Source organism: Lissotriton vulgaris, chromosome 5 (assembly GCF_964263255.1).
Source record: "Lissotriton vulgaris chromosome 5, aLisVul1.2, whole genome shotgun sequence".
In the NCBI taxonomy this organism is placed as follows: Eukaryota; Metazoa; Chordata; class Amphibia; order Caudata; family Salamandridae; genus Lissotriton; species Lissotriton vulgaris.
This window is the reverse complement of record NC_141693.1, coordinates 891080038-891104399: the sequence shown is the minus strand read 5'-3', so window position 1 is coordinate 891104399 and position 24362 is coordinate 891080038. Positions and strand designations below refer to the sequence as shown.

The 24362-nt window shown below is 44.2% G+C and overlaps 1 protein-coding gene across 1 annotated transcript in view; it reads left to right on the top strand.

The window, feature by feature from the left end:
- The window catches only part of LGI1 (leucine rich glioma inactivated 1), a 421659-nt gene that overhangs the window by 102266 nt on the left and 295031 nt on the right, over positions 1-24362 (top strand). The window contains exons 3-4 of the mRNA XM_086922477.1: positions 8573-8644; positions 8733-8804. Of these exons, the coding sequence (XP_086778603.1) occupies positions 8573-8644; positions 8733-8804 (144 nt within the window). The remainder of the gene's footprint in view (positions 1-8572; positions 8645-8732; positions 8805-24362) is intronic.

Sequence of the window (24362 nt, the reverse complement as noted above, 5' to 3'; positions counted from 1 at the left end):
CCAGTCCTCCAGATGTGGTGCGATCCCCATGGGTAAACAGATTGTTAAAATTCTGTGTTTCTCATGAGGGGTAGTATTAGGAAATACTGCCTCGATTTGAGTAATTTTTTGAGCTATTCAGAAAGGAATTTGTTCCCGTTTTGCGGGTAATTTACTGACAACCGCATGTAGAATCCGTTATGTAATCTTATTTGTGTTTTCCTAGTGGGGGGGATGCTGTGGAATCATTATTGCTGGTTGGACTGAAAGAGTCTGCATGACATATTGAACCAATTGTCTATAGATTTTGATTAGCTCTTTGAGTTGAGCTCGTAGTTCCACATCTGTCATTTAATTAATTTCAGCATGTGGAGTATAGCTGGCTAAAACCGTCCATGTTGCTCCTGGTCTACCTAGTGGACCAAGCCTGGTAATGTGATTTATATGTTTTAGAGCGCCTTTAAACCAGAGCGCATGCTCCTGGTAAGTTAGTGAAATTTCTATATCCTCAAAAGGAATGTAGTCCGTTGGTGGTTCATCTTCTTTGCAGAAGTGAAACACATTTGTTACTGGATTTGCTTCAGGGAAGACTATCCAGGAATAGAATACCTCTGTCTAGTGATATTCATGTGCCTCTATCACAAAAACTGCCCTACCACCTTTTGCTGATAGGCCATTTATTATATGTTTTATAGTGATGGCTCTCCTAAAATTTGGAGGAATGATTATAGCAGCATCGTCAGTTTCTTGAAAACCTGAATAGTTAAGAGCTGCATTGGCTGGATCAGCCGCAGCTCCACTGCTCTCGGTGTTGTTGCCGTTATTCGACATTTTTATTGACTGAAAGTTTGCAGAGCAAGTTTCAAGGAAACAAAGATAAGGTGCACAATATTTTGGAACACTGTATCCTTCATCGTTGAACAAACCAAAAAGCTAATATATAGGATTTTTCGTCCTACTCAGCTATGGCAGTTATTATCCCTTTACCCACTCCAGACGTCTATTGGAGTATTTACGGAAAAAGGGGTCTCTGCGAAAAGCACGTCTGAGTTACTTTAGTATCTAGCGTTAAATTAGTGCCTTACTAAACGTTGGGAGCCATGCAGTGTAGTTCCTATATTCCCAATAGGCATTGCGCATTGGAATAATATATCCTATAAATTTGACGTAAGACTTAGGTCAGTTGGTCTCTATCGAATATACTAAACTTATCAGAGGTCTTCAGAGGTCACTAGAAACTTTCTCGAATACTCAAGAAGGGATTCGTTTCTGACAACCGCATAAACATGACAACTTTGTTTCCCTAGAACTGGAAAATATCTATAGAGTCGTAAAAACAATAGATAAGTATTTCACTCAGTCAATCGTGCAGGCTTCGTTTCTACAGAGTTGCTGCAGAGAAATAGAGAGACGGGCGTTTTCAATAAAAGGTTTTTTGAACAGTCTTCTTTCTCATGCTAAAGAGGTGAACTGCTACAATCGTTAGACAGAATGCAAAGTATAATGCGTACAGTGAGAATAGTATTATGAAATAATACTGTAATAGCATTGTATGGTTTCTAAGCCATAAAAATACATATATAAATAACACAGGCTAAAATGCTCAACTGGTGCTTCTAAAATACGCCTACCCCAATGTACCTAACCTAGGTCTAGTACGAGGGAAGAAGTAAGTATTCTTTAGCATAAGTTTTAGTTCTGCCAAGAATTGCCAAAGGTTTCTCTAGGTTCTAATCAGTTCCATACCTACGAATTAAGGAGGTCTGGTATCTCAGTCTCGGGACTCGATTTCCCAACACCCCGCAAGGGGAGTCAGAAACACTGGAGCTGGATTTCTCAGCAGAGGAGGGCAGCTTCCTGATTAGTGCATCAGCTGGAGAGTCGGCTTCCTTCGGCACATGCTGTAGCGAGCTGCGTCTGGAAAGTAGGCTGTCGAACTGCTCTGAACCACTGTGCTTTGCCATAGCAAGTGAAGGTATATTTATACCTTGAAGGTATTTTGGAATGCCGTGTTTGACGTAAAGTTGGGCATATGAACGTCATGAATGAACCCCTAAGGAATAGATGTTCATTGTAAAACTAACTGAGTTCTTGGAGAAATAAATATTCAAGCAAGGGGAAGTCCCTAACGGCTTAAGCTGGTTTTCCAAGAAATCGATGTGATGTTTGGTGAACGGATGGAAGTAGCCATGCCTGTATTTGGGTAGTATGGGCTATGCCTAAATAAGGGCTTGATTACAATGCCTATATAAGGGTAACATTAATTTTACCCATATAAGGGCATGAATCGGGGAAATCCATTCGGAATCTAAAACGCCATACAACAGCAGTTATCGAGTTATTGAATGCATCGCTTAGTGGTGAGATGGATGAGGAAGTGTGAGAAAAGACACAGAATTTATGGTTAGAAGTATGCTAGCAGCCTTGATCAGCTCTGCATGTCACTTTATGGTACGTTCACAGTCCATTATATTGGTTATTGCACCACATCATCCAATCTGAAATGTCATGGCCCTGAGGAGGCATAGGTGGGATTCAGAGATGGTCAGAGATCTGTCTTAATGGACTGCATTACAGTGATCCCTTATATGATTGTCATTATAAGGTGTCACAGTATATAGTTAATCGAGATCTGCAGTGGTGAACTATGCTCTCTGGTGGACCAGTGATGTAGAGCAGATACCTTCAGTCATTTCATCCTTGTCCAGTTGGTGTTAAGTGGTTAGATGCCATTGATTAGTAAGAGTACTGGATGACAGACAAGAGCTGTACTGGTCTGTCTTCAGTGGTGTAGTCAGTGTGTCATGGACTGTAGTGTTAGGAAGGAAATGGAAACCCTGGCTGCTGTCTGAATTATAAACAACAGCAATAATCAGGCTCAGGAGTCCTTTGGGTCCTGTGCGACTGCACCTACTGCACCAATGGAAGCTATGCCCCTGTCTGTCTTATGTAAGTATTTGAGAACCTTGGAATATCAGCAAATTGTTATGCAGCCTGTCTTAAATTACAAGCGGCTGCAAGACATCTGAGTGTTTGACTATTAGTCAAGACCAGAAGAGGCTGCATACTTGGCAGCAATTAATCTTGCCTCTGGATTGGTCACATACATATTATCACTAAGTATTGCTCAGTGGGTAGGCACAAAGCTTTAGAGCCTTTATCTCAACCAACGGAACTTGGATATCAAGTAGTTGAACTGTACGCAGGAATGATAACCCCTTCGAGGCTGGTAAGAGCTATTCCCTGTGTTGATGAATGGCGACTTGGCGTTCTGGTGGTGGCTTGGCATAGTTTCTCTCTTTCCACTCCATGGTAGGCAGTGCCCTTATCCTGTCAACCTTTACCTTAGTGCTTGGGCTGGATGCCCTAAGGGACTTGTTTAAGCAGGAGGGAAAGCCCTAGTGGTCAGGTGACCTAGGTCAAAGAGGAGCCCTATGAGTCAGAGTATGTGGGCTTATGCAGACCAAAATTCACAAGCTTCCTAAATGGCACGCTGTTGCCAGGGAAATACTACTTGGATTGGGAGGTGCAAAGGATATGGAGGAAGTTGATCACATAATTTTCCCAGGCTGAATTCTCTGAAGGATTGCTTTGAGTATATTAGGGGAAGGGAGTAAGAGAAAGGAGAGGGGGAGAAGCACTTGTCACTTGACCAAAAAGCCCCGTGGTCCTGGACAGGATAAGGTGAAAAGACGGAGGGCAAGTCCAGGTGACAGAAATAACCGATACTGCCAGAGCTCAGCCATATATCAACCCCCACAGGTAATACAATGGCTTCAGACTGAAGAGAATTTATTTTTTGCTGCTGAGATGATGCAACTAAATTAAATTTACATAATAATCATAGTACTACATTGCATTGTCGATTTCTGAAGACACAAAACATGCCCATATTCTCGAAAGTCCAGGCATGTATGATAATCGAAAACTCTTGTGTGGATACCACCAGCTGTATCAAGAAAGACTTGCTTTGACGATTCAAGTAGCTACTTTTGCTATACTCAGGACAGGACTAGATGGCGGATGAAAGAGCTGTTGCAAACCTGGGTTTAAAAATACTGACAAACTAAGTAGGGGCCTAGCTGTCAGCAGGTTTCGTGTCATGAGGACGAACATGCTGGTAACTATAGATACCTTTTTCCATTTTACAAATAGGTGCTTATGCTGTTGTCTGAAATCCTAGTGCTATCTGAAAGCAAAGCTCATGATATAAGAACCAGTAAGTTTCCCAGACCCTTATGGGATTATCTAATCTTGGCCGGGCCATTTCCACTGCATTAGGGAACTTGCTGTCGTGCTGATCCAATTATAGAATACAGGTTACTAGCCCCAGAATGCAGATACCAAACCTGGACTAGATGAGTGCCCCAGGCATTGATATGGGAAATTCGAGAGCACTTGGCTCTGTAAGGGTAAGATAAGTTTATGTCTGCAAAGTTGTAGAGGGCTTTGGATGAAGCCTTTGAGACCAACAATGTCCATCTTGATTTCATCCTGATAGAGACCAGCCTAGCATTGGAGGTCAGTCTTCATCAATGTAACTAACACATTGAAACATAGTTTCTTTAAAGTATGCAAAGAGGTACTGTGACTGCAGACAGGGCTTTGTTGATCCATTTAGTATTTGGAGAGCACATCAAAGTTTCAGAAATGAAAAGAGTTTCTTGTGATTCCTTAGTGTCACAGTTTCTGATGTACACCAGTGTTCTGAAGCCATCCCTGCCCAAGCTTCTGGTTATTGTTTTGTACATCAGGGGACAAAGCTGTCTGCTATCCAAACAAATAGAGATCATATTGAATATTATCGGGTGTCCTCTGGCATTTTGGGCCCTTGACACCTCGTGATTGGAGGTACAGAGCGATGTAACGTTCTGGTATCCTGAAATCTACCTGTCACAGATGGAATTTTGAGGAGCCGTATGGGTGTCTTGGTTGTCTGGCACCTTCAAATTAGAATCAGGAACACACAGAAGCTTTCAAGGCCTATAGCGGGGGAATATCTGGCATCAGGAGAATTTTGTTTTGTCTGATGATCACTAATATGCTGTGGCTACTCTGGAAAGCTTCAGCAAACTGCAGGAATCCTGACCATTCAATGTAACAATTAACAGATCATGAATTAGGGCTGTCAGTTGCTGGATTTTAGTGCCACTCTCATTTATATTATTATGCAATACCCCAGCCACAAGTCTTCTCTGTAATGATCAGTTCTGTAAATAACAAATCGAAATTCAGTAAAAAAATTGTTTATGGCAAGATTCAACTGTCCATGTGCATGATTGTGGCCTTCTTCCATCTCATTGAGCTTATGTAGCTTGAAAAGAAAATGTTCAAAAACATATTGGTGATGAGGACATTGAAGCCGATGGACAGCCTTTGATGATAGGCGGGTCAGTGCTGGTAGTCATTAGAGAGTGAGCAGTGTAGGGGTTGGTGTGATGTTATATGCTGGTGCCTGTGACAGGAGGAATTGCTATACGGATGGCTGTTATAAGTGGGCCAGAGTGCAGGGTCTGAGACGTGAAAAAGTGCATTTCCTCTGTCAATGTGTGAGATGACAAGTCCCTTGACTGCAGAGTAATTTTTCAAACCTGGGAGGTAGAGCTATATTTTTTCTCAGCAATGCCCCTGGAACCTGGCTGCCTCGGCTTTTTGGCAATGTGGGATTTCTGTGCTATAGTCATCCCTTTCCATTTTGCCGACTCCCTTGTTCCATTTCTGACAGCTCTTCGTGTTGCTGTGGCCTTTATGGCACACTAGGGGCCCATGATCTAGATAAGATCCATAACATAAGACGCTGGCTTGTTTGTGAACAACATCCTCTGGAACACCAAGATTCTGCAGTTGCTCATCCACAGATTTCACCTGCCGGAAGCGGGACAACAGTTCGGGTGAAATCTGAGTTAAGATGAAGAAAAGTTGTGTACACGGGTGCGGAAACGCTGATTCCAGCATATTACTCCACGATCACATAATCAGTTTTAAATCCACACCAGAATTACTGATGCCGTGACTATAGGTAGTTCGATGAGGGCGTAATGTGCGGGGGAGTGGGTGAACTTTCGGCACTTGATTTTGGCCCATTTATAATAGATACTTAATTCTCATCCTAATTTTCCTTTCACTTCCCCCACATCTCATCCCTTGCCTTTGTTTTCAGTATAGCAGACTTTGGCAGGAAGCACGGTATGCTGCTCTCCAATTCCCTTCCAATTTTAGGCTGCTTCTTGCACTGTTTAACATCTGAAAACAAAATATTTGATTGATGCCCTTGGTTCGGTGTTTCTGTTTACAATGGTTTCCTTCCCAATTTTGCAAATGAGTGCATACTTTTCATATACCCAGCCGTAGATCATGAGCCAAAAAAACAAGTATGATTCACCTGTAGGTTTACTCCTGATACCTCTGTTTTTAACAGTGATAAAAAAAACGAATGTGTAGCCGGGGAGACCGTACATTGACAGTGCAAGCAAGCGTAAGCTTAAATGTAGATTGAGCAGAATAATGACGTGCTTCTTTGCAACAGCAGCATATAGGAAATCAAACCATTCTTGCACACTGGGCACTCTAGTAAAAGGATTATGGTACCACTAGCATACCTTTACTTATGCATTGTATCGAAACACAGTGCATTTATGTAATGAGCAAGGGTCCTTTAGGATGATAAGCGAGCCGTGATTACAATTCTTCTTTTCAGATGTAGTTGGTTATGGTTTATTAGTGGGGTGCAAGAGAGGGTTGCATTCGAAGAATGAAAAAGTTATTTGCAGCTGCGACGAGGCATGTGTCGTCTCATGTGCTGTGTACTTTCATAGAGCTAAGAATGAAGCTGAATTATATGATATTTTTCTCCTGCCCAAATGAAAGTCATGCTTATTGATTCGAGTACATGTGATGTTGGAAATGTGTTTGAAAATTGATAGCATACTTGTGAAATGTGACTTGAAGTTATCTGAGTGTGTGTGACAGACACAACTATTCTTTGTTGGGCTCCTTACTCGCTCTTCTCCAAGTGCTATTAGGATATTATGTGCCAACAGGAACATCGAAGGATACTCAGGAAGAATGACTTCCTATAGAAAGGCAACAGGGATTTTTTTTTACTATGATGTTTGGAAAGAAAGGAAATTATGTAGAGAATTCTTAGATTTTATTGTAGTTGTTAACCATATGTTAAAACATAAAAGAAATATGTCCTACTCCTGCTTGCCAGCTACCAGAAATGTGAGGACGGTGTTTCTGGGCCCCTTCCTCAACACAAAACAACCAACAGAGCAGTGCAAGGGAGTACCAGGTTTTGCCATTACAACAGGACGCTGCGATGTGACTTCGCCCCGAGGGTTCTTCCCTTTCAGAACTCACACAAGCCAGTTGTAAACCACTAGCACCCTTCTTACAAAGATAAAAAAATAAAAGAACTGTGCACATACGAAAGCTGCCTTCAGTACATTCACTCTCTTGAACTATGAGAAGTAAAAACTTCTCACCGGTTGTTTAAAAATGTTTGTAGCATATTAATCTGGTATCTGTGACAAATAAACAAAAAACACGTAGATTCACCGAAAAAGAACAGGTAATCCAATCAAAAAGACATACGTCTAAATTTGTCACATATTTTGTTTTTAATTGCAGAATGTTTGGGCAGAGAAATCTTCAACATTTATAGATTTGAATTTGTTAGCTCCTGACCTCCAAACCCGAACCCATCCGATCTAACTTATTCAGGAATGAGTTTACAGTGTTTATTGCATTTTTCTACAAAATCTGTTTTTTTCTATCCTATAAAATGTATTTTTCCTATGTAGGAAACCCTTACACAATTGCCTATAACCTCTGTTCCTCAGTAGTTGTTTTCTGTGACCTTCCACATTATGTGCTTTAGAAACCGACAAAGTTCAAAATTGTATGAATCATCTGAAGTTGGGATCCCCTGCCTCTTAATAATAATATTCAGTCAATTTTCCCTTCACTAACACAAATATGAGTAATTGGAAATCTCGGATATGGATTTTACAAACATAAATTCAATATTTTGCACATCTAACAGACACTTCGGAGAGCAAGCAATTTGTGAATGAGAATCACAGTATTGCAATATAACTAGAACATAAAATGTCTAAATAAAGGTTTCTCAAGTTTTGTGCAATTGATGGAGAGCAAACATGAAAAGTAGTGAGCTTGAATGCATGCTTATCAGGGCCGGACTGGCCATTGCGGGCACCGGGCTTTTCCCCTGTAGGCCGCTAGGGTGGGGGCTGGTGTTGCGCCCCTGTGGGGGCGCTTTTGTTACGGGGGTCTGCAATATCGGCCCCCGTTTACAAAATCGGCTGAAACCGGCCCTCGCAAACTGCTTGGCAGCACTCCTCCTCACCCCAGGGTGGGGGCAGCTGAGCAGTTTGCCAGGGCCGGTTTCTGTTCCCAGTCCAGCCCTGATGCGTACCCCAGTGAGCTGGGGCGCACATGTATGAAAATGATATTTTAGCTAGATGCTGCTGAGTATAAATAATCTGCTCTGCAAATATAGTTTCTATATTGCAGGATTTGGGCATCTGCTAACAAGATTCTTTATGTATCTTCTGTTTGATCAACACAGATTATTCACTTCGAATTCGTTTGACGTAATTGGTGATGATGCCTTCACTGGTCTTCCCCATCTAGAATATTTGTAAGTAGTCGTGGGTAATGTCCTGAAAGAGGCTGAAGTAGTTTCTCCATTTATTGTCATTCTAATGTTTTTTTATGGCTTGTTACAGATTTATAGAAAACAACAAAATCAAGACTCTTTCAAGAAATGCATTTCGCGGACTGAAAAGTCTAATTCATCTGTAAGTGCTGACATTTCCTTATTGTGATCTCTAGATGTTATTTTCCCAATTCCATTCTCGACAATATGTTAGCCAACCTCAAAGCACACAGTTCCAATTAGCTGGTTTTCCCAAATTTTAAAAAGTGTCTGATATGCCACTGAAATATTATTAAAATTGCTTCAAGGGTCATCAATCGTCAAAAAGCATTTTATGTTTATTCCTTAAATAGTTTGAGACAACATTTGTTCTAACTTGTTTATCATTAATGCTTTTGTACTATCAAATATTCTTCCAACCAACTGCACCCTACAATGTATCCAGCTACGCCTGCTAAAGCCAATACTGACTGCTACTATGAGTAGTAAACTATGCTTTCTTATATATATACCTACCTTATCTATATACAGTGGTAGTCTATATTCTGGAGTTGATAGTCCTTTGTTCCAGGTAAATAGTGTGGTCATATATCGTGCCACCAATGTATGGAAGATTTTACCACCCATCCTTGATCTAAAACTATTTTTGTGTTTCCTACTAACCACGTCTAAATGTTAACGCTGCAGTTTGTGTTTAGTTAGAGTTTGTGGCTGAGTTTGAATTCAAGTTTGGGAGCTGGATGGCCTGCTTTTTAGCTTTCGCTCCTCAACATTGATGGGCCTAAATGGTTTGCAATATATTGTATATGATACGGGAGAAACGTGTATATTTTTTGTGGATTAGAACTGTGTTACATTCCAAAAGAAGTCCATTGGTAGCCATGACGTAATTTGTAAGTAAGAGGTTTATTTAGCTTGGTTACAGATGGTAGATACAGGACGATAGTTCATTAGATGAGCCCCACCAGGAGCAGCATCCTTGCTGCTCAGCCCACACTCTCCAACTCTCTCTCTCCACTCCACCAGACACTCCAATATTCCACTACCTCATCAAGCATTGTAACATTCCACATACACATCACATTCATACTGGCTAGCAGCAGTGAATGGGTAACCAGGGAAAGGATGCATGATAGGAAATCAAGGTATAGCATCCTGCTTGTGCTTTTTCCTGGAATGTCTGTTAATTGTCATCTTGAACAGAAACATTAGACCTGACCATTTATTGGTCCACCAGGTATGGCGATAAGGTGCGAGTACTGATGGTTTTTTTTGCGCCTGCCCTGAGAGCCTTATTACAAATGCCTGTGTAACTCTGATGGGGCTGGTATCAGAAGTTACTGGGCCCATTCGACTTACATGATCCACAGTAACATTGTTGATCTGGTTTGTCACCCAAAGATTTGAGATGCAGGAAGCAGCTGAAACCTTCCAGTGAAACTCTGGGGAAAATGAAGAATTACCTGAGGAGTTAGACACAACATTTCTGATACCCATAGTAATTCCGGATTTCTCACGTAACCTCATGTTTCTACGGAGGTGTCTGTAACACTGTCCCCCAGAGTTACTTCTGAGGAGGCAGTCATAATTTGGCCAAATCCAAGGCACTCACAGTGAGACCCTACATAAGGATACAGGTAGAGGCACATTTGCACCTCAGATCAGTTTGTAAGTTTAACTATGCACCTTGATTTAATGTACCTATGCCTTATCAAGAAGGTTTACTGGACCAGAAACCTTTCAGGTGTCTAATTTTAAGCAGGTTGCATCCTTTAAATTTGGAACCGCACCATTTTACCCTAAGTGAGGCATACTCATCCTCACATATGTAAAGCATCACAGATGTGCTGCATATAATCGGCTCTCCAGGTGCTCTCAACAGTGCATGTAACTAAGCTGTACTGCACACAAATATTGAGCAGAATGCATCTGTCTGCGCACTTCACACACACTCAACGCGGCACAGATATACCATATTGGTGACCCCACACTGTCTGCAACATCAGTAGCCACCAAAAAACTTTAGGCCCCAAAAAAATCACCCAAAATAACAGCATAACACATTAATTTCTCACTAAGGAAAATGGAGGGCCAGAATGGAGACCAACATGCAGACGATTACTAGGTGCATTTCTTCCTGCATTTCCCCCTTACCTGGCAAATACCACACCCAAATCTACCACCATTCACCACCTGTTTGGAGCTGGTGGTAAATGTTGTAGGGCTTTTTTCTTGGCCCTTGGGTGGTCAAGGAAGTGGGGGTACAGAGGGCACAGCTTGGTGGATATTTTTCTGCTCCCCTTAATGGGAGCCAAGCACAGCAGTTGTCCCCAGCCACCACAATTTCTCAGAAGTCTCCTGTCCCTGTTAATATCGGGTCCAAAATTGAATAACCAATAATTCTGGGCCTGAATTCTTTGAAAATCTGTGTTTGCCTGGATCTCACTAGCATTGGCCTGGAGTGCTCCTCGCAACTAGGAATGAAGGCATTAGTGGGCTGTCACACAGGTAGTTACTTTAATAGCCACTATGAGACACCACAAAGACATCCAACAGAATGGACATGGTACTTACCTAAGAGATGCATAATAATCAGTGAAGACCTCTAGCCGCAAAGTGTGTAACACTTGTAATATTCCCCCACATCACACTACATAAAACATTACCACCCAACCTAAAAAGTCACCAATAAAAACACCTTAAACTGGAGCTACACCAGTTACTACAGTTTGCGGTGCTGCAGGTGTTAAAAACGACCTCTTAACCTGCAGGTCATTTCAGATATGACTTGATGATTGGCTAATATTAAGTAGTATTTAACAACACTGTCAACAAACTCTACTGCTTTAGGTCAAATCTCAACTTGGATTTTAGCGAAATACAAGTCGCACTCCTTTATTTTTATTTTACTATATCCCTATTATTCATTTTCCTGGAACCCATTCATTGTGGAAGTTGGAATTCCTGGATATAATCCATGTTCTAAGTGTTTAATTTATTTTTTTCTGTTTTGGAGGCTTTAACGTCTATATCATCCAGATGGGCTTACCTCATGCCATAAAACTTACCGAAGGCACCACCAAGTCCGACTTCAAACAACTGGTGTCTGGCACTGGTACAAAGGAGCTAGTTTTAACAAAGCTGTAATGACTTGTGTCAAAACACATCTTTATATAGTTTAATCACTTCAACATGTCTTTACTATTAGTACAAAGGTATTTCCTAATGTTTCGCAATACACCGCAGCAAATGCAATATAGGTCTGTAAAAATATGAATTAGGAATATGTATATATAACAGGTCTATTCTGTCATCCCCTTGTCAACCAGACAAATAAATAACACTGGCTGACTCCTCTGTTTAAGAAGGAATCTGGCAAGACTGCACACCCGCAATGGAGAAGAGGGTGAAACAACCGTGAGTGGTATCTGCCAGGTCTTTGCTATTGTCTATAGAAAGCTTTACTTAACTGTTAAGGAGGCAGTTTCACCTCACAGCAGCTCTGCCAGCACAAGGGAAATGCCAGAAGTAATAGATGTTTACCGCTATTCTATCTACTCAGACGACTCATAGACAAACCAGCAAATCTAAAAGCCCTGATGGGTTGTGTTTCCGAACATCATTGTCAATAATACTGTCTAGGACATACATCAAGTCCGTAGTATCAGCTATCTTTGTATCGTCACGGTAAGCATACACAGGGAAGCACAAACGTGACATTCTACAATCTTGACAAAATATTGGTAGTCGAGGTTGTGGAGTCAATATAGTACGGGCTGATTTTAAAATTCTGATATTGTGACTGCTTGTAGAACTAGGTCAAAGTGTGTAGATAATTCAAGACTGGGGTGCCAAAAGGAACACAAAGAGGACGCCTTTTTGTCAAAGCCTTTATCGGAACAGTACAGAAAGGCATGGGCGGTAGCTGAGCCTCTGAGACTCCGCTCTGCAGCAGGGTGGGCAGAACCCACAAAGTCTGGAAACATTGATAGGGAGTTCAGAAAACTCAAAGGCAGGAGCAGCAGCGCACCTATGCTGATTCTGTCATAAACATGATGTTAGCCAAATCATGGCTACGAGGTGTGCGGAAACACTGCACTTCCAAATGTTTCCCCCATGCACATTTCACTAGGAGTGGAGAGGGCCAGGAATGGGAGAAGAATATGTGGGAATCAATGCACAAGCACACTCTCCAGTGACAAAGTCCAAACGCTCAGTCTTCTCATCCTTTGGCATTACTATACCCCGGTGCAGGGATGTGTGATTACTGATGTGGTGTTCTCATACCTCTCAAAATGAAGGCCACGGGGCCTCGTTGCACTGTACAGGGTAATTCTGGGAGATAATACTGTCCAGGGAAATGATGATGCAGCAGCAGGCTTTTATCCCCTGAAGTGGTTTTACCTTCCCTATTACGAGCTCCACATGTCAGAAACCGGGATAACATGGCAATACTGCAGTCCAAGCTGCAAAACTGGAAATCTTTGTGATTTTTTTCAATGCAAGTTATGCTCAGGGTTAAATGGCGAAATATGTGTGGAGAAAAACCATTGGAACATGGTGAGATTTGCGTTAATCTCCTTTTTTATTGTGCGCCCCATTTGCGCTGCAGTGGCATTGCCCCTTTCCTGGGAATGAGGGTTCTAATAGAAAGATGGAACTAACACTTAGTGTGACTAAGCACTTCATCCTTTTCTTGTACATAAATTTAGCTGTTCCCTTAAGGTGAACGGTTCAGGCAACTTTAAAAAATGGGTGGCTTAGGTCTCTACTATAAAAAACAGCCTTATCCCAAACATAGCAGACATGTTACTATCATGCCTCAATTTACCCAACTGTAAAGCATAATGAAAGAAATGTCTCCAAGTAGCTTCTTGGTGCCGGGACAGGTACCATCTCCTACATTTAGCGTACTCATGTTATGTCCAGGTTGAGATCACTGTGCAGAAAGAGTACTAATGAATATTTGGGATAAAACTGAGTTCATCGATTATTTGCTGTGATGCAAATATCTACAACTAGACCTGTCTGGGATGTTTCACAAAATGTTCTAGGATATTCTATTATCATGATAATAATCTGGTTTCTAAGTAATACGTCCAAAAACTCAATCAACGAGGTCCTACCTGTGGGAGTTCTTTCCATTATCACACACACTGACAATTATGGTTATAAAATTGCTTTATTGATCCTTCTGATAATCACTGTGGTGCTCAGCCATTTCTACTCTGGTGATACCTAGCTATACGTCACAGCCCATTATAGAGGCAATTATTGCAGTGTTTTAGTTGAATGGCTGTCCAAGATTCATCAATAGATGAGAGCTGACTGGCTTCATCTTAATTAAAAAAATCATCAACGATTCCTTAACTACCAGAATATTTCCAGCAGAACTCAAAAAGTCATACATACACCCTTTACTGAAGAAAACAAACTTGGACCCGCAGAACCCTGATATCTACAGACCCATTACAAATGGACCTGGGCAAACGAATAAAAAGAGTAGCGTTCGCCCAGATGTCACAATTCATCGAAGAGAATGCCATACTTTCAGACTTCCAAACAGCATTCCGTCCAGGAAGAGGAACAAAATATGCTCTCTTTGCCATCTGAGATGACCTGAAGAACACAGTTGACCGCAACGGGGTTGCTGCGCTACTCTTCTTGTACCTCTCGGCTGCCTTTGACACGGCTCACCATGACACTCTGATACAAAAACTCTACAAAGCCGGCATAGAGGGTACTGCTGTAGACTGGATCGTGTCCTACCTTTGAAACAGAACTAATGTCATCCATACTCCACCTTTCTCGTCCAAACCATACTCCACAAAAGCAGGGGCCCCTTAAGGCTCAGCACAAAGTCATTACCGGTACTGATCAATCAATTTTACCTCACATGCTATAACTATGTAGATGACACACAATTACTCCTTCAACTGGAATGCCACAAAGACATTGGAAACCCGCCATGACTTGGTGCCATCTCAAATTGAATGCTTCCAAAACGTAACTACTCACGTGTGGTGATTGGAAACATTATGACCCATTTGCTGCCTAGTCTGATGAACTGGGATCACCACTTAAGTATTGAAGAAAGTAGGAAACCTCGGAATGACCATGGACTCCAAGTTATCGATGAATGCCCAAGTGGGCAAACTAGCAAGATCAAGCTTTGTTACTATAAAAACTCTGCGACTAATCGTCCCCCATTTGGGATTTCCACACAAGGTCCAAGCTACTGTCTCCCTTGTCTGTCCAAACTTGATTACGCCAATAGCCTCTACCGCGGATCACCTTTAACGACCATGAAAAGACTATAAGGGATTCAGAACTCTGTTGTGTAGTTCTTATAAATCTATATAAGATCTGCGCGTTTAGACACCATGTACTGTGGGCTTGGTATCTGAACTGATTACAGATGCCCCCACTGAGTATGTTCGCCTGTTTGCCAGCTAGAAACTCCTCTTATCAAGGAGAAAATAGTTCTTGGCAACTATCGCACATGACAACCCTGATCCCTCAGAATCATGGAACTAGTTCAATACTTTTCGCTCAGTCACTGGTGCTCACTTAGTCTCAGCGATGTACACGGAATAAACGGTATAGACGTTTTCAAAAAGCATTTATTGAATATTCGTCATTCTAGTGTAAAATAGGTGTGTTGCAACAATTATCAGACAGTAACATATATGGATGACTAGAAGCACTAGAAAAGTGAAAGGATGGTAAATCTCTACCATTTTGTTATAATCATGAATACAGGCAGGTATATCAAAATACATGACAATAAAATGCGTACTCCTACAATGCAATCCTAACTAGATGTACCTAAGTGTACCTAGCATGTGTGTAGGTGTCAAAGCCAAGAATCCCACTAGGATGAAGTCCACCCCATTACCTGAAGTGAGATACTGTGGGTCCCGGTCTTGGTCACAAGTTGGACACCCCGCAAGGGATGTTCAGACTACTGAGAGCTGGAGTGTCTGCATGCAGGAATTCAGCATTTCGCGTCAGTGTGTTGGCATGGAAGTCGTGATCTCCTCTCCCTATCTCAGCAAGATGTGATGTTTATATATCAGAATGTATCCCCAGAGGTTCTACCTTGCTGTGCCACTATCAGACTAAGGATGATATTGGGAATGAAGCTTATACATAGTTATTGTGCAGGAGATAATAGTCCTGTTGATTTTCCGAGAATCCTGAATCTTAATGCATAATGTATAAGCCTATTGTTCAGGGAAAACCCCACGTTCTGTAAGGACTACTGTAACTAGGTAAAGGGTCAGTACAAGCAGCAGGTATGTAAGCAATGCAGGGACGAATATAGGTGAAAGATTGTGATGTTACATGGGCCTATATTGGGGTACCTATATGGAATATAACAACTCGGCTGCCAGACTACTCTTGCATTCCAAACAGCGAGACCACAACTCACCTGCCTTGAAAGCCCTGCATTGGCTACCGATTGCCAGAAGATCCACTTTCAAGCTGCTTTGTATCAACCACAAAGCGATACATGGAATGGAACCGCTCTTCATCAGGAATAAAATCACCAAACACATTCAACTAAGGAACCTCCGCTCTAGAGTGTCTCCTCACCTCAAAATCCCAAGATACATGAAAAAACTATGCGTGGCACACCCTTCTCTGTTCAAGCAGCCAAACTATGGAACTCTTTACCCCCCAACATAAGATCCATGGACAAACACCTTATCTTCAGACAACTACTGAAGAATTGGCTCTTCCCCACATAAGCACCATACACAAACAGAAATATACAGCATATCTCTCTGTATATAAGCATTTATTTGTACTATATATATGTACCTATAACGTAAGCCAAGAAACTGGCAGGCACCTGTTCCGGATTACTCAGAATGCTCTGCAAAATACTGAAGCATATTCCCTTGCAGCTCAGAAAGACAGTAATCCATTCCCTGGCCACATCATGTCTGGACTATGGAAATTCCCCTTTTTTGAGGGCACCAAAATATGCCATCAAAAAAATCTACAGGATGTCCAGAATGCCGCAGTAAGACTGCTGTGTAAGGTCTCCATACAGGAACCAGCCGGGAAGCATCTTAAAGCTCTACACTGACTTCCGATTGAGGCTAGAAGTAAATTTAAGGCACTACATAACAAGGGCCCTAGTAAAATCAGAGACCTGATGAGCCTTTATGTCCCAGACAGAAGCCTGAGATCCTGCTATGAATGGCTACTAAAAACCATCAATCAATCAATCAATCAATCATGAAATTTGTAAAGCGCGCTACTCACCCGTAAGAGTCTCAAGGCGCTTAGCGGGGGGGGGGGGGGGAGGGGGTCGCTACTGCTCGAACAGCCAGGTCTTGAGTTGTTTCCTGAAGGAGAGATGGTCCAGGGTCAGCCGTAGGTGAGTGGGGAGGGAGTACCGTGTCTTGGCTGCCAGGTAGGAGAAGGATCTACCTCCGACGGTGGATTTCCGAAAACGTGGGACGGAGGCGAGGGCGAGGCTGGCGGATCGGAGCTGGCGGGTGGGTGTGTAGAAAGTGAGGTGGCTGTTGAGGTACTTCGGGCCCGTGTCGTGGAGAGCCTTGTGTGAGTGGGTGAGGAGTCTGAACGTGATCCTCTTGTTGACGGGGAGCCAGTGCAGGTTGATCAGGTGGGCAGAGATGTGGCTGCGGTGAGGGATGTCCAGGATGAGTCGTGCTGAGGCGTTCTGAATGCGCTGGAGTCTTTTCTGGAGTTTGGCTGTGGTTCCAGCATAGAGGGTGTTCCCGTAGTCCAGACGGCTGGTGATGAGGGCCTGGGTGACGGTCTTCCTGGTTTCGGTGGGGATCCACCAGAAGATCTTTCGGAGCATGTGCAGGGTGTTGAAGCAGGATGATGAGACGGCATTCACTTGCTTGGTCATAGTGAGGGAGGAGTCCAGGATGAAGCCCAGGTTGCATGTGTGGTCCGTTGGTTTGGTTGCGATGCCCAGGGCAGGGGGCCACCAGGAGTTGTCCCAGGCAGAGGGAGATGTTCCTAGGATGAGGACTTCCGTCTTGTCTGTGTTCAGTTTCAGGCGGCTGATCTTCATCCATTCTGCGTCGTCTTTCATTCCTTCCTGGAGGTTGGCTTTGGCAGTGGTGGGGTCGTTGGTGAGGGAGAGGATCTGCTGGGTGTCGTCGGCGTAAGAGATGATGTTGAGGTTGTGTTGGTGAGCGATGGCTGCGAGAGGGCTCATGTAGACATTGAAGAGGGTGGGGCTGAGTAAGGATCCTTGCGGTACGCCGCAGATGACTTTGGAGGCCGCAGAGCGGAACGGGGGGAGGCGGACTCTCTGGGTTCTTCCGGCGAGGAACGAGATGATCCAATTTAGTGCCGCTCCTTGAATTCCGGTGTTGCTGAGGCGCTGTATCAGGGTGCGGTGACATACGGTGTTGATGGCTGCTGAGAGGTCCAGGAGGATAAGGGCTGCAGTTTCCCCGTTGTCGAGCAAGGACCTGATGTCGCCGGTGGCTGCGATGAGGGCGGTCTCGTGCTGTGGTTTGCTCGGAATCCGGACTGTGAGGGGTCGAGGGATCCGTTGGTCTCGAGGAAGGCGGAGAGTTGTCTGTTGACGGTCTTCTCGATGACTTTGGCTGGAAAGGGGAGGAGCGAGATGGGGCGGAAGTTCTTGAGGTCCGTAGGGTCCGCGGTGGGTTTCTTCAGGAGGGCGCTCAGTTCGGCGTGTTTCCAGCTCTCCGGGAAGGTGGCGGTTGTGAAGGAGCTGTTGATGATGTCCCGGAGTTGGGGTGTGATGATGGAGTCGGCTTTGTTGAAGATGTGGTGTGGGCATGGGTCGGTAGGGGAGCCGGAGTGGATGGAGTTCATCAGGCGGGTGGTGTCTTCGGTGCTGACAGGGGTCCAGGTACAGAGGGTGGTGGGGGGTGCTGGTTCGGTGGATGGGTGCGTGGTCAGTGCGCCGAAGCTGTTGTGTTTGTCGGCAATCTTGCGGTGGAAGAACGAGGCGAGAGAGTTGCAGAGGTCTTGCGAGGGTGTGATGTCGTTGTTGCTGGTGCTGGGGTTGGAAAGCTCTTTAACAATGCTGAAAAGTTCCTTGCTGTTGTGGGTGTTGTTGTCCAGTCGTTCTTTGAATGCTGTCTTCTTGGTGGTGCGGATTAGCTGGTGGTGTTTACGGGTGGCGTTCTTTAGGGCTGTCATGTGTTCTGCTGTTTGGTCGTGGCGCCAGGCTTTCTCAAGGGTGCGGCAGGTTTTCTTTGAGTTTTTGAGGTAGTTGGTAAACCACAAGGCCTTCCTGCTGCCGGGTCTGCTTGAAGGATTCTTCAGTGGTGCGAGTTCGTCAGCGCAGCCGGTGAGCCACTGTGTGAAGTTGCGGGCTGCTTCGTCGGGGTTCGTCGTGTTGGTGGGCGGGTTCTGGCTGAGGGTGGTGGCGAGCTGGTCGGCGGGGATCTTGCTCCAGCTTCTGCGGGGACCCTGTTGCAGGTGGTGGTGGGTCGTGGTTCTCCTGAAGTTGAAGTGGACGCTGCTGTGGTCTGTCCAGTGTAGTCGGTGGAGTGGCTGAAGGAGATGTGCTTGCTGGAGGAGAAGACGGGGTCAAGCGTGTGGCCGGCGTAGTGGGTGGGGGTGTTCACCAGTTGCTTGAGTCCGAGGTTGGCGAGGTTGTCCAGCAGGGCGGCAGTGTTGCAGTCCTTGTTGTTCTCCAGGTGGAAGTTGAGGTCCCCTAGAAGGATGTAGTCTGTGGAGGTAAGAGCGTGCGGACTGACGAAGTCCGCGATGGCTTCGCTGAATTGTGTGCGTGGTCCCGGGGGTCTGTAGATGAGAGTGCCTCTGAGGGTGGTCTTGGGGTCGGTGTGTATCTGGAAGTGAAGGTGCTCGGCGGCGGTGAGGGTGTCGTCGGAGTTGGTCATGATGCGGATGGTATTTCTGTGGACGATGGCGATGCCTCCTCCGGTTTGGTTGACGCGGTCCCTCCGGGTGATCTTGTATCCCTCCGCGATGGCTATGGCGATGTCGGGGGCTGAGGAGGCGTTCATCCAGGTTTCTGTGAGGAAGGCGATGTCTGGTGATGTTGTGTCGAGGAGGTTCCAAAGTTCAACTCCGTGCCTGTGGACGGAGCGGGTGTTGAGCAGGATGCACTTGAGGTGGTTGTTGCTGGTGATCGTCTTGGCTGGTGCGGTGCAGGTTCGGAGGCAGGTGAATTTGCAGGCTTGGCAGGTGAAGGGTCCGTAGGTACGTTTCGGGGTGGCTCGGTAGCAGGCGGGGTTTCTGCCAGTGTTGCGTCCGTGGAGGGTGCCAGCGGCGTAAGTCCGTCGGGTGGGCTGGCGTCGACGAGGACCAGGGGTCATGGCGCTGGGAGCGGTCCAGTCGTGGATGGGCGCAGACGGGCTTGCCTTTGGCGCGCCTTCAGCGCACCAGTGGCGCGCCCGCTGCGCGGCCATTGCGCGGCCTCCATATGAGGGTTAGAGGGAGGGAGGAGAAGCTGGGAGGCGGGAGCGGGGCAACCAATCGAGAACGAAGGGCGGGGCCGCGGGGGAGCGAGCAGCGGTACGGGTCACGGAAGGCAAGAGGGGGCAGGGGGGAAGAAGGCAGAACGAAGCAAAGGGGCGAGGGGTACAGAAAGGAAACACGGGCCACAGCAACAACAGGTAGACGGTCAGACTGGAGCTAAAACGAGCAAGGGTTACAGAAAGGAAAAACACGAAGCACAGCAACGGCAGGCAGAGGGTCACGGAAGGCAGAAAGAGAATCACAACGAGGAGGCAGGCAGCAGTAGGCACGCAGCGGCAGTAGTGGCACACAGGGGGTCTGTGCGGTGGCAGAGGGAGTGGCCTGCCTGGATCACAGGGTCAATGGTCGCTCCTCTCACCACCGCGCAGCCTCCATATGAGGGATAGAGGGAGGGAGGAGCAGCTGGGAGGCGGGAGCAGGGCCACCAATCGGGAACGAGGAGGTGGGGCAGCGGGGAGCGAGCGGCGGGACAGGTCACGGAAGGCAAGAGGGCGCAGGGGGGGAGGGAGAAAGCAGAACGAAGCAAAGGGGCGAGGGGTGCAGAAAGGAAACACGGGGCACAGCAACAACAGGTAGACGGTCAGACTGGGGCTAAAACAAGCAAGGGTTACGGAAAGGAAAAACACGGGGCACAGCAACAGCAGGCAGAGGGCCAGGGAAGGCAGAGAGAGAATCACAACGAGGAGGCAGGTAGCAGTAGGCACGCAGCTGCAGTAGTGGCACACAGGGGGTCTGCGCGGTGGCAGAGGGAGCGACCTGCCTGGATCACAGGGCCAGAATCTGGAGAGCCAGATGGGGAGGTAGATCATTTGCACATCTGGCACCCAAGCTGTGGAATTCTCTCCCACGAGAATTCAGAATTCTGGAAACAGAAGCAACCTTCTGAAAATTGAATAAAACCTGGCTGTTCCTTCATTATCACTAATACTTCTCTAACTTCTGCATTTTATAGGTACCCTAGTGCTGGGAAGCCCTTGTGCCGCTATGTGCTCTATAAAATCTCTTAACATAACTTAACATAACATGTGTACTGCTTTGTATAACCATGTAGAATAATTATGTTAAAAAAAATATTAATTTAAAGTAGAAAAACACTTGAAAATCAGAGTTTATCTAATGAATCTTTAATCTACATATACATACTTCCTTTATGCATCTGTATACCTTCCATGTTCTTGGATCTATATATTTAGTACTTTTCTCCAAGAAAAAACATATTCAATGCACTACCCTATTTCTCATCCTATACCTCTATCAATATATTTAATCTATATATACATACTTCATTTATGCATCTATATACTTTCCATGTACTTATGGATCTATATATTTATTACTAATTCAGCTATCCAATGCACTACCCTATTTCTCACCCTATACCTCTATCAATATATCCTCTACATCCACTCTATTATTCGTCCCAAATCCCATATCACTACTATGATCCCCAAAATAATCCTTTCAAGACTCTACCTTACTGTACCCCCTTGAATCATCTGACATCCCTTTTACTATAAAGATCCCCCAAAACAAGCCTTTTTAAACTCCTCCCTCCGACTCTTCCCCTCCACATTTCTTTTTACTCATCCCAAGCCTCCTCCTTCTGCTATGACCTCCAAAACAAAAACAAAAAAAGTCTAAATCCTTCACTCTTCTATCCCTCCACTGTCCTATTCAATCAAAATTACAGACTAACATGTCCACTTCTAAAATTTCATATTTCACTATACTAATTCACCACTAATTCCTTTATGGGTTCCAGAGAAGTGTGCCACTTTCCGAAAAAGAGCTTCAACACCTCATCAGGGGTAGGAAGCACTATATAAATGCAAACCTTTTTCCCTTTTCTAACCCTCCGCTACCCTTCTCTATCCAAATAACTGAATAACATATGCCCCACTCAAATTAATTTCATATTTCACTATACTAATTTTCAACACTAATCCTTTATGGGTTCCAGAGTAGCGTGCTTCTTGCCAAAAAAACGCTTCAACAACTCCCTCCACTGTCCTATTCAATCAAAATTACAGACTAACATGTCCACTTCTCAAATTTCATATTTCACTATACTAATTCACCACTAATTCCTTTATGGGTTCCAGATAAGTGTGCCACTTTCCGAAAAAGAGCTTCAACACCTCATCAGGGGTAAGACGCACTATAAAATGCAAACCTTTTTCCCTCTTCTATCCCTCCCCCACATTTCTCAATCCAAATAACTGACTAACATATCTGCCACTCAAATTACTTTCATATTTCACTATACTAATTCGCCACTAATCCTTTATGGGTTCTGGAGTAGTTTGCTACTCGCCAAAAAAGCTCTTTAACACCCCATATGGGGTAGCAAGCACTATATAAATGCAAAACTTTTTCCCTATCCTTCTCAATCTAAATAACTGATTAATATCCACCACTCAAATTACTTTCATATTTCACTATACTAATTCAACACTAATCCTCTATGGGTTCTGAAGTAGCCTGCCACTCGTCATGGGTAGTAAGCGCTATATAAATGAAATTACAATGCAGTACAATACAATAGCAGATAACTGAAGCATCCTATACAGCTCCAAGAAACGTCTCACTTCTCAAAACTTATTCTCCCCTTGTTCAGTTTTTTAAAGGTTTTTATATCCAAGGATTAGGGGAAAAACAAGGAGTTTTGTGCAACAAAGACTATATTAATGCAGTAGCCAAAGAATGTTTTCCTTATTCGTTACACTGTGTGTATTGCAGAAGACACTCTAGAATGAATAGGCTGCGCCTATTAAATAGCTTGTATACTATCAGCAATTTGATTGTAATGTGATTTGAACAGCATACACCGGTTGGGGTGTTCTCCACCCAGCCACCTATCAGCATCTAAAAACTTAACACACTCATCATAGGCAGGGCAACCCAGAAGAGGGGAGCATGTGTAAAAACAGAATGAAACCCCATTTTTTTAGTTATGGGTTCCCATGTAAGAGAGATCATGGTTATTCCCTCCATCTGTGACGTCAATGCTGGTCCCATCGGTGTTAAATTTAAATCAAATTTTGATTGCAAATCCCAGAATCATTTGGAAAAAACATTAAAAAACACACTCAGCACTGCATGACTTGGGTTCTGTCAGTTTGGACAGATTTAGGATTTTAAACTGATAAAAATGATGAGATCTTTCAAATGTACTGTCGCACAGCTTCCTTTTAGTCTCAAAGAAGCCCATCATGTTTTTATACCAACGTAAAAGAAACCTTAATGGGTAACCCATTATCCCATTGTCAGCGATTCTGTTTCCAGTTATTATGTATCAAGGTGTCCCCTCCCCCAGATAGCCCCACTTACAAGCCCTTTTACTCTTTCTTTGTTTAGATAATTCTACATTGTCAGTCTATAGAACAAAGGACCCCTCCTTCCTCCATGGAGACCTAATGGTTTCCGGTTGGCAGGGAAGTATAGGCACTTTGTAGCAGGAAATTTGTAATTTAAAATGTAGTATACAGAGTTATAAACTTGTGTAAAAGTACTCATGTGCGAGGCTGCGGCGGGCAGCAGGAAAAGTTGCTTTGGACCTTGTTGTGTGGTTGCCTTGCTTACTGGGCAGAAATGCTGCAGAATGCACGTAGTATAGAAAAACAATGGTCCTCAAAACAAACATTCACGAGCTTAGAATCAATCAACAATTCTTAATTACGAGCAAAAAATGAATTAGCGCTCTTCATAAGTAACAATACTTCAATATAATGATTGCAGAAACTGAGCTTCATATGCAACAAAACAAATTACTTTACATCAATGGATTTAAATCGCTGTACATTTTGATGGTTGCTCCAGAGGGGAACGTGCAAAAGAAGGGGTGCTTGAAGGTAAGTGGGTGGGGGAAATATTCCCAGAGTGAAGGAAAGAGTAGAAAATGTCAGTGATATTGATCAGATGTATCAATCTTGGTGTCCTGTGCCAATGCTATTTTACATGGTCTATTTGCATTGAATTGTACAATCACATATTGTAATCATCTGTGGCACGTAGTAGGGATAGGGTGGATGGGTCCAGGTACAGGAAAATACGGTTGTCGACGTTTTGACTCGACTTGTGGCGTGTAGGACGTTTAAGGCTTGCCTGCAGGATGGGATTAGTGGGGAAGGTAGGGGGCAACCAAACCCTGGTTGAATGTACCTTATTCGCTCGTGGTTCTATGCGGGAGTGTAGTGGCCATATCCTGGCTCAAAATGAAGGTAGT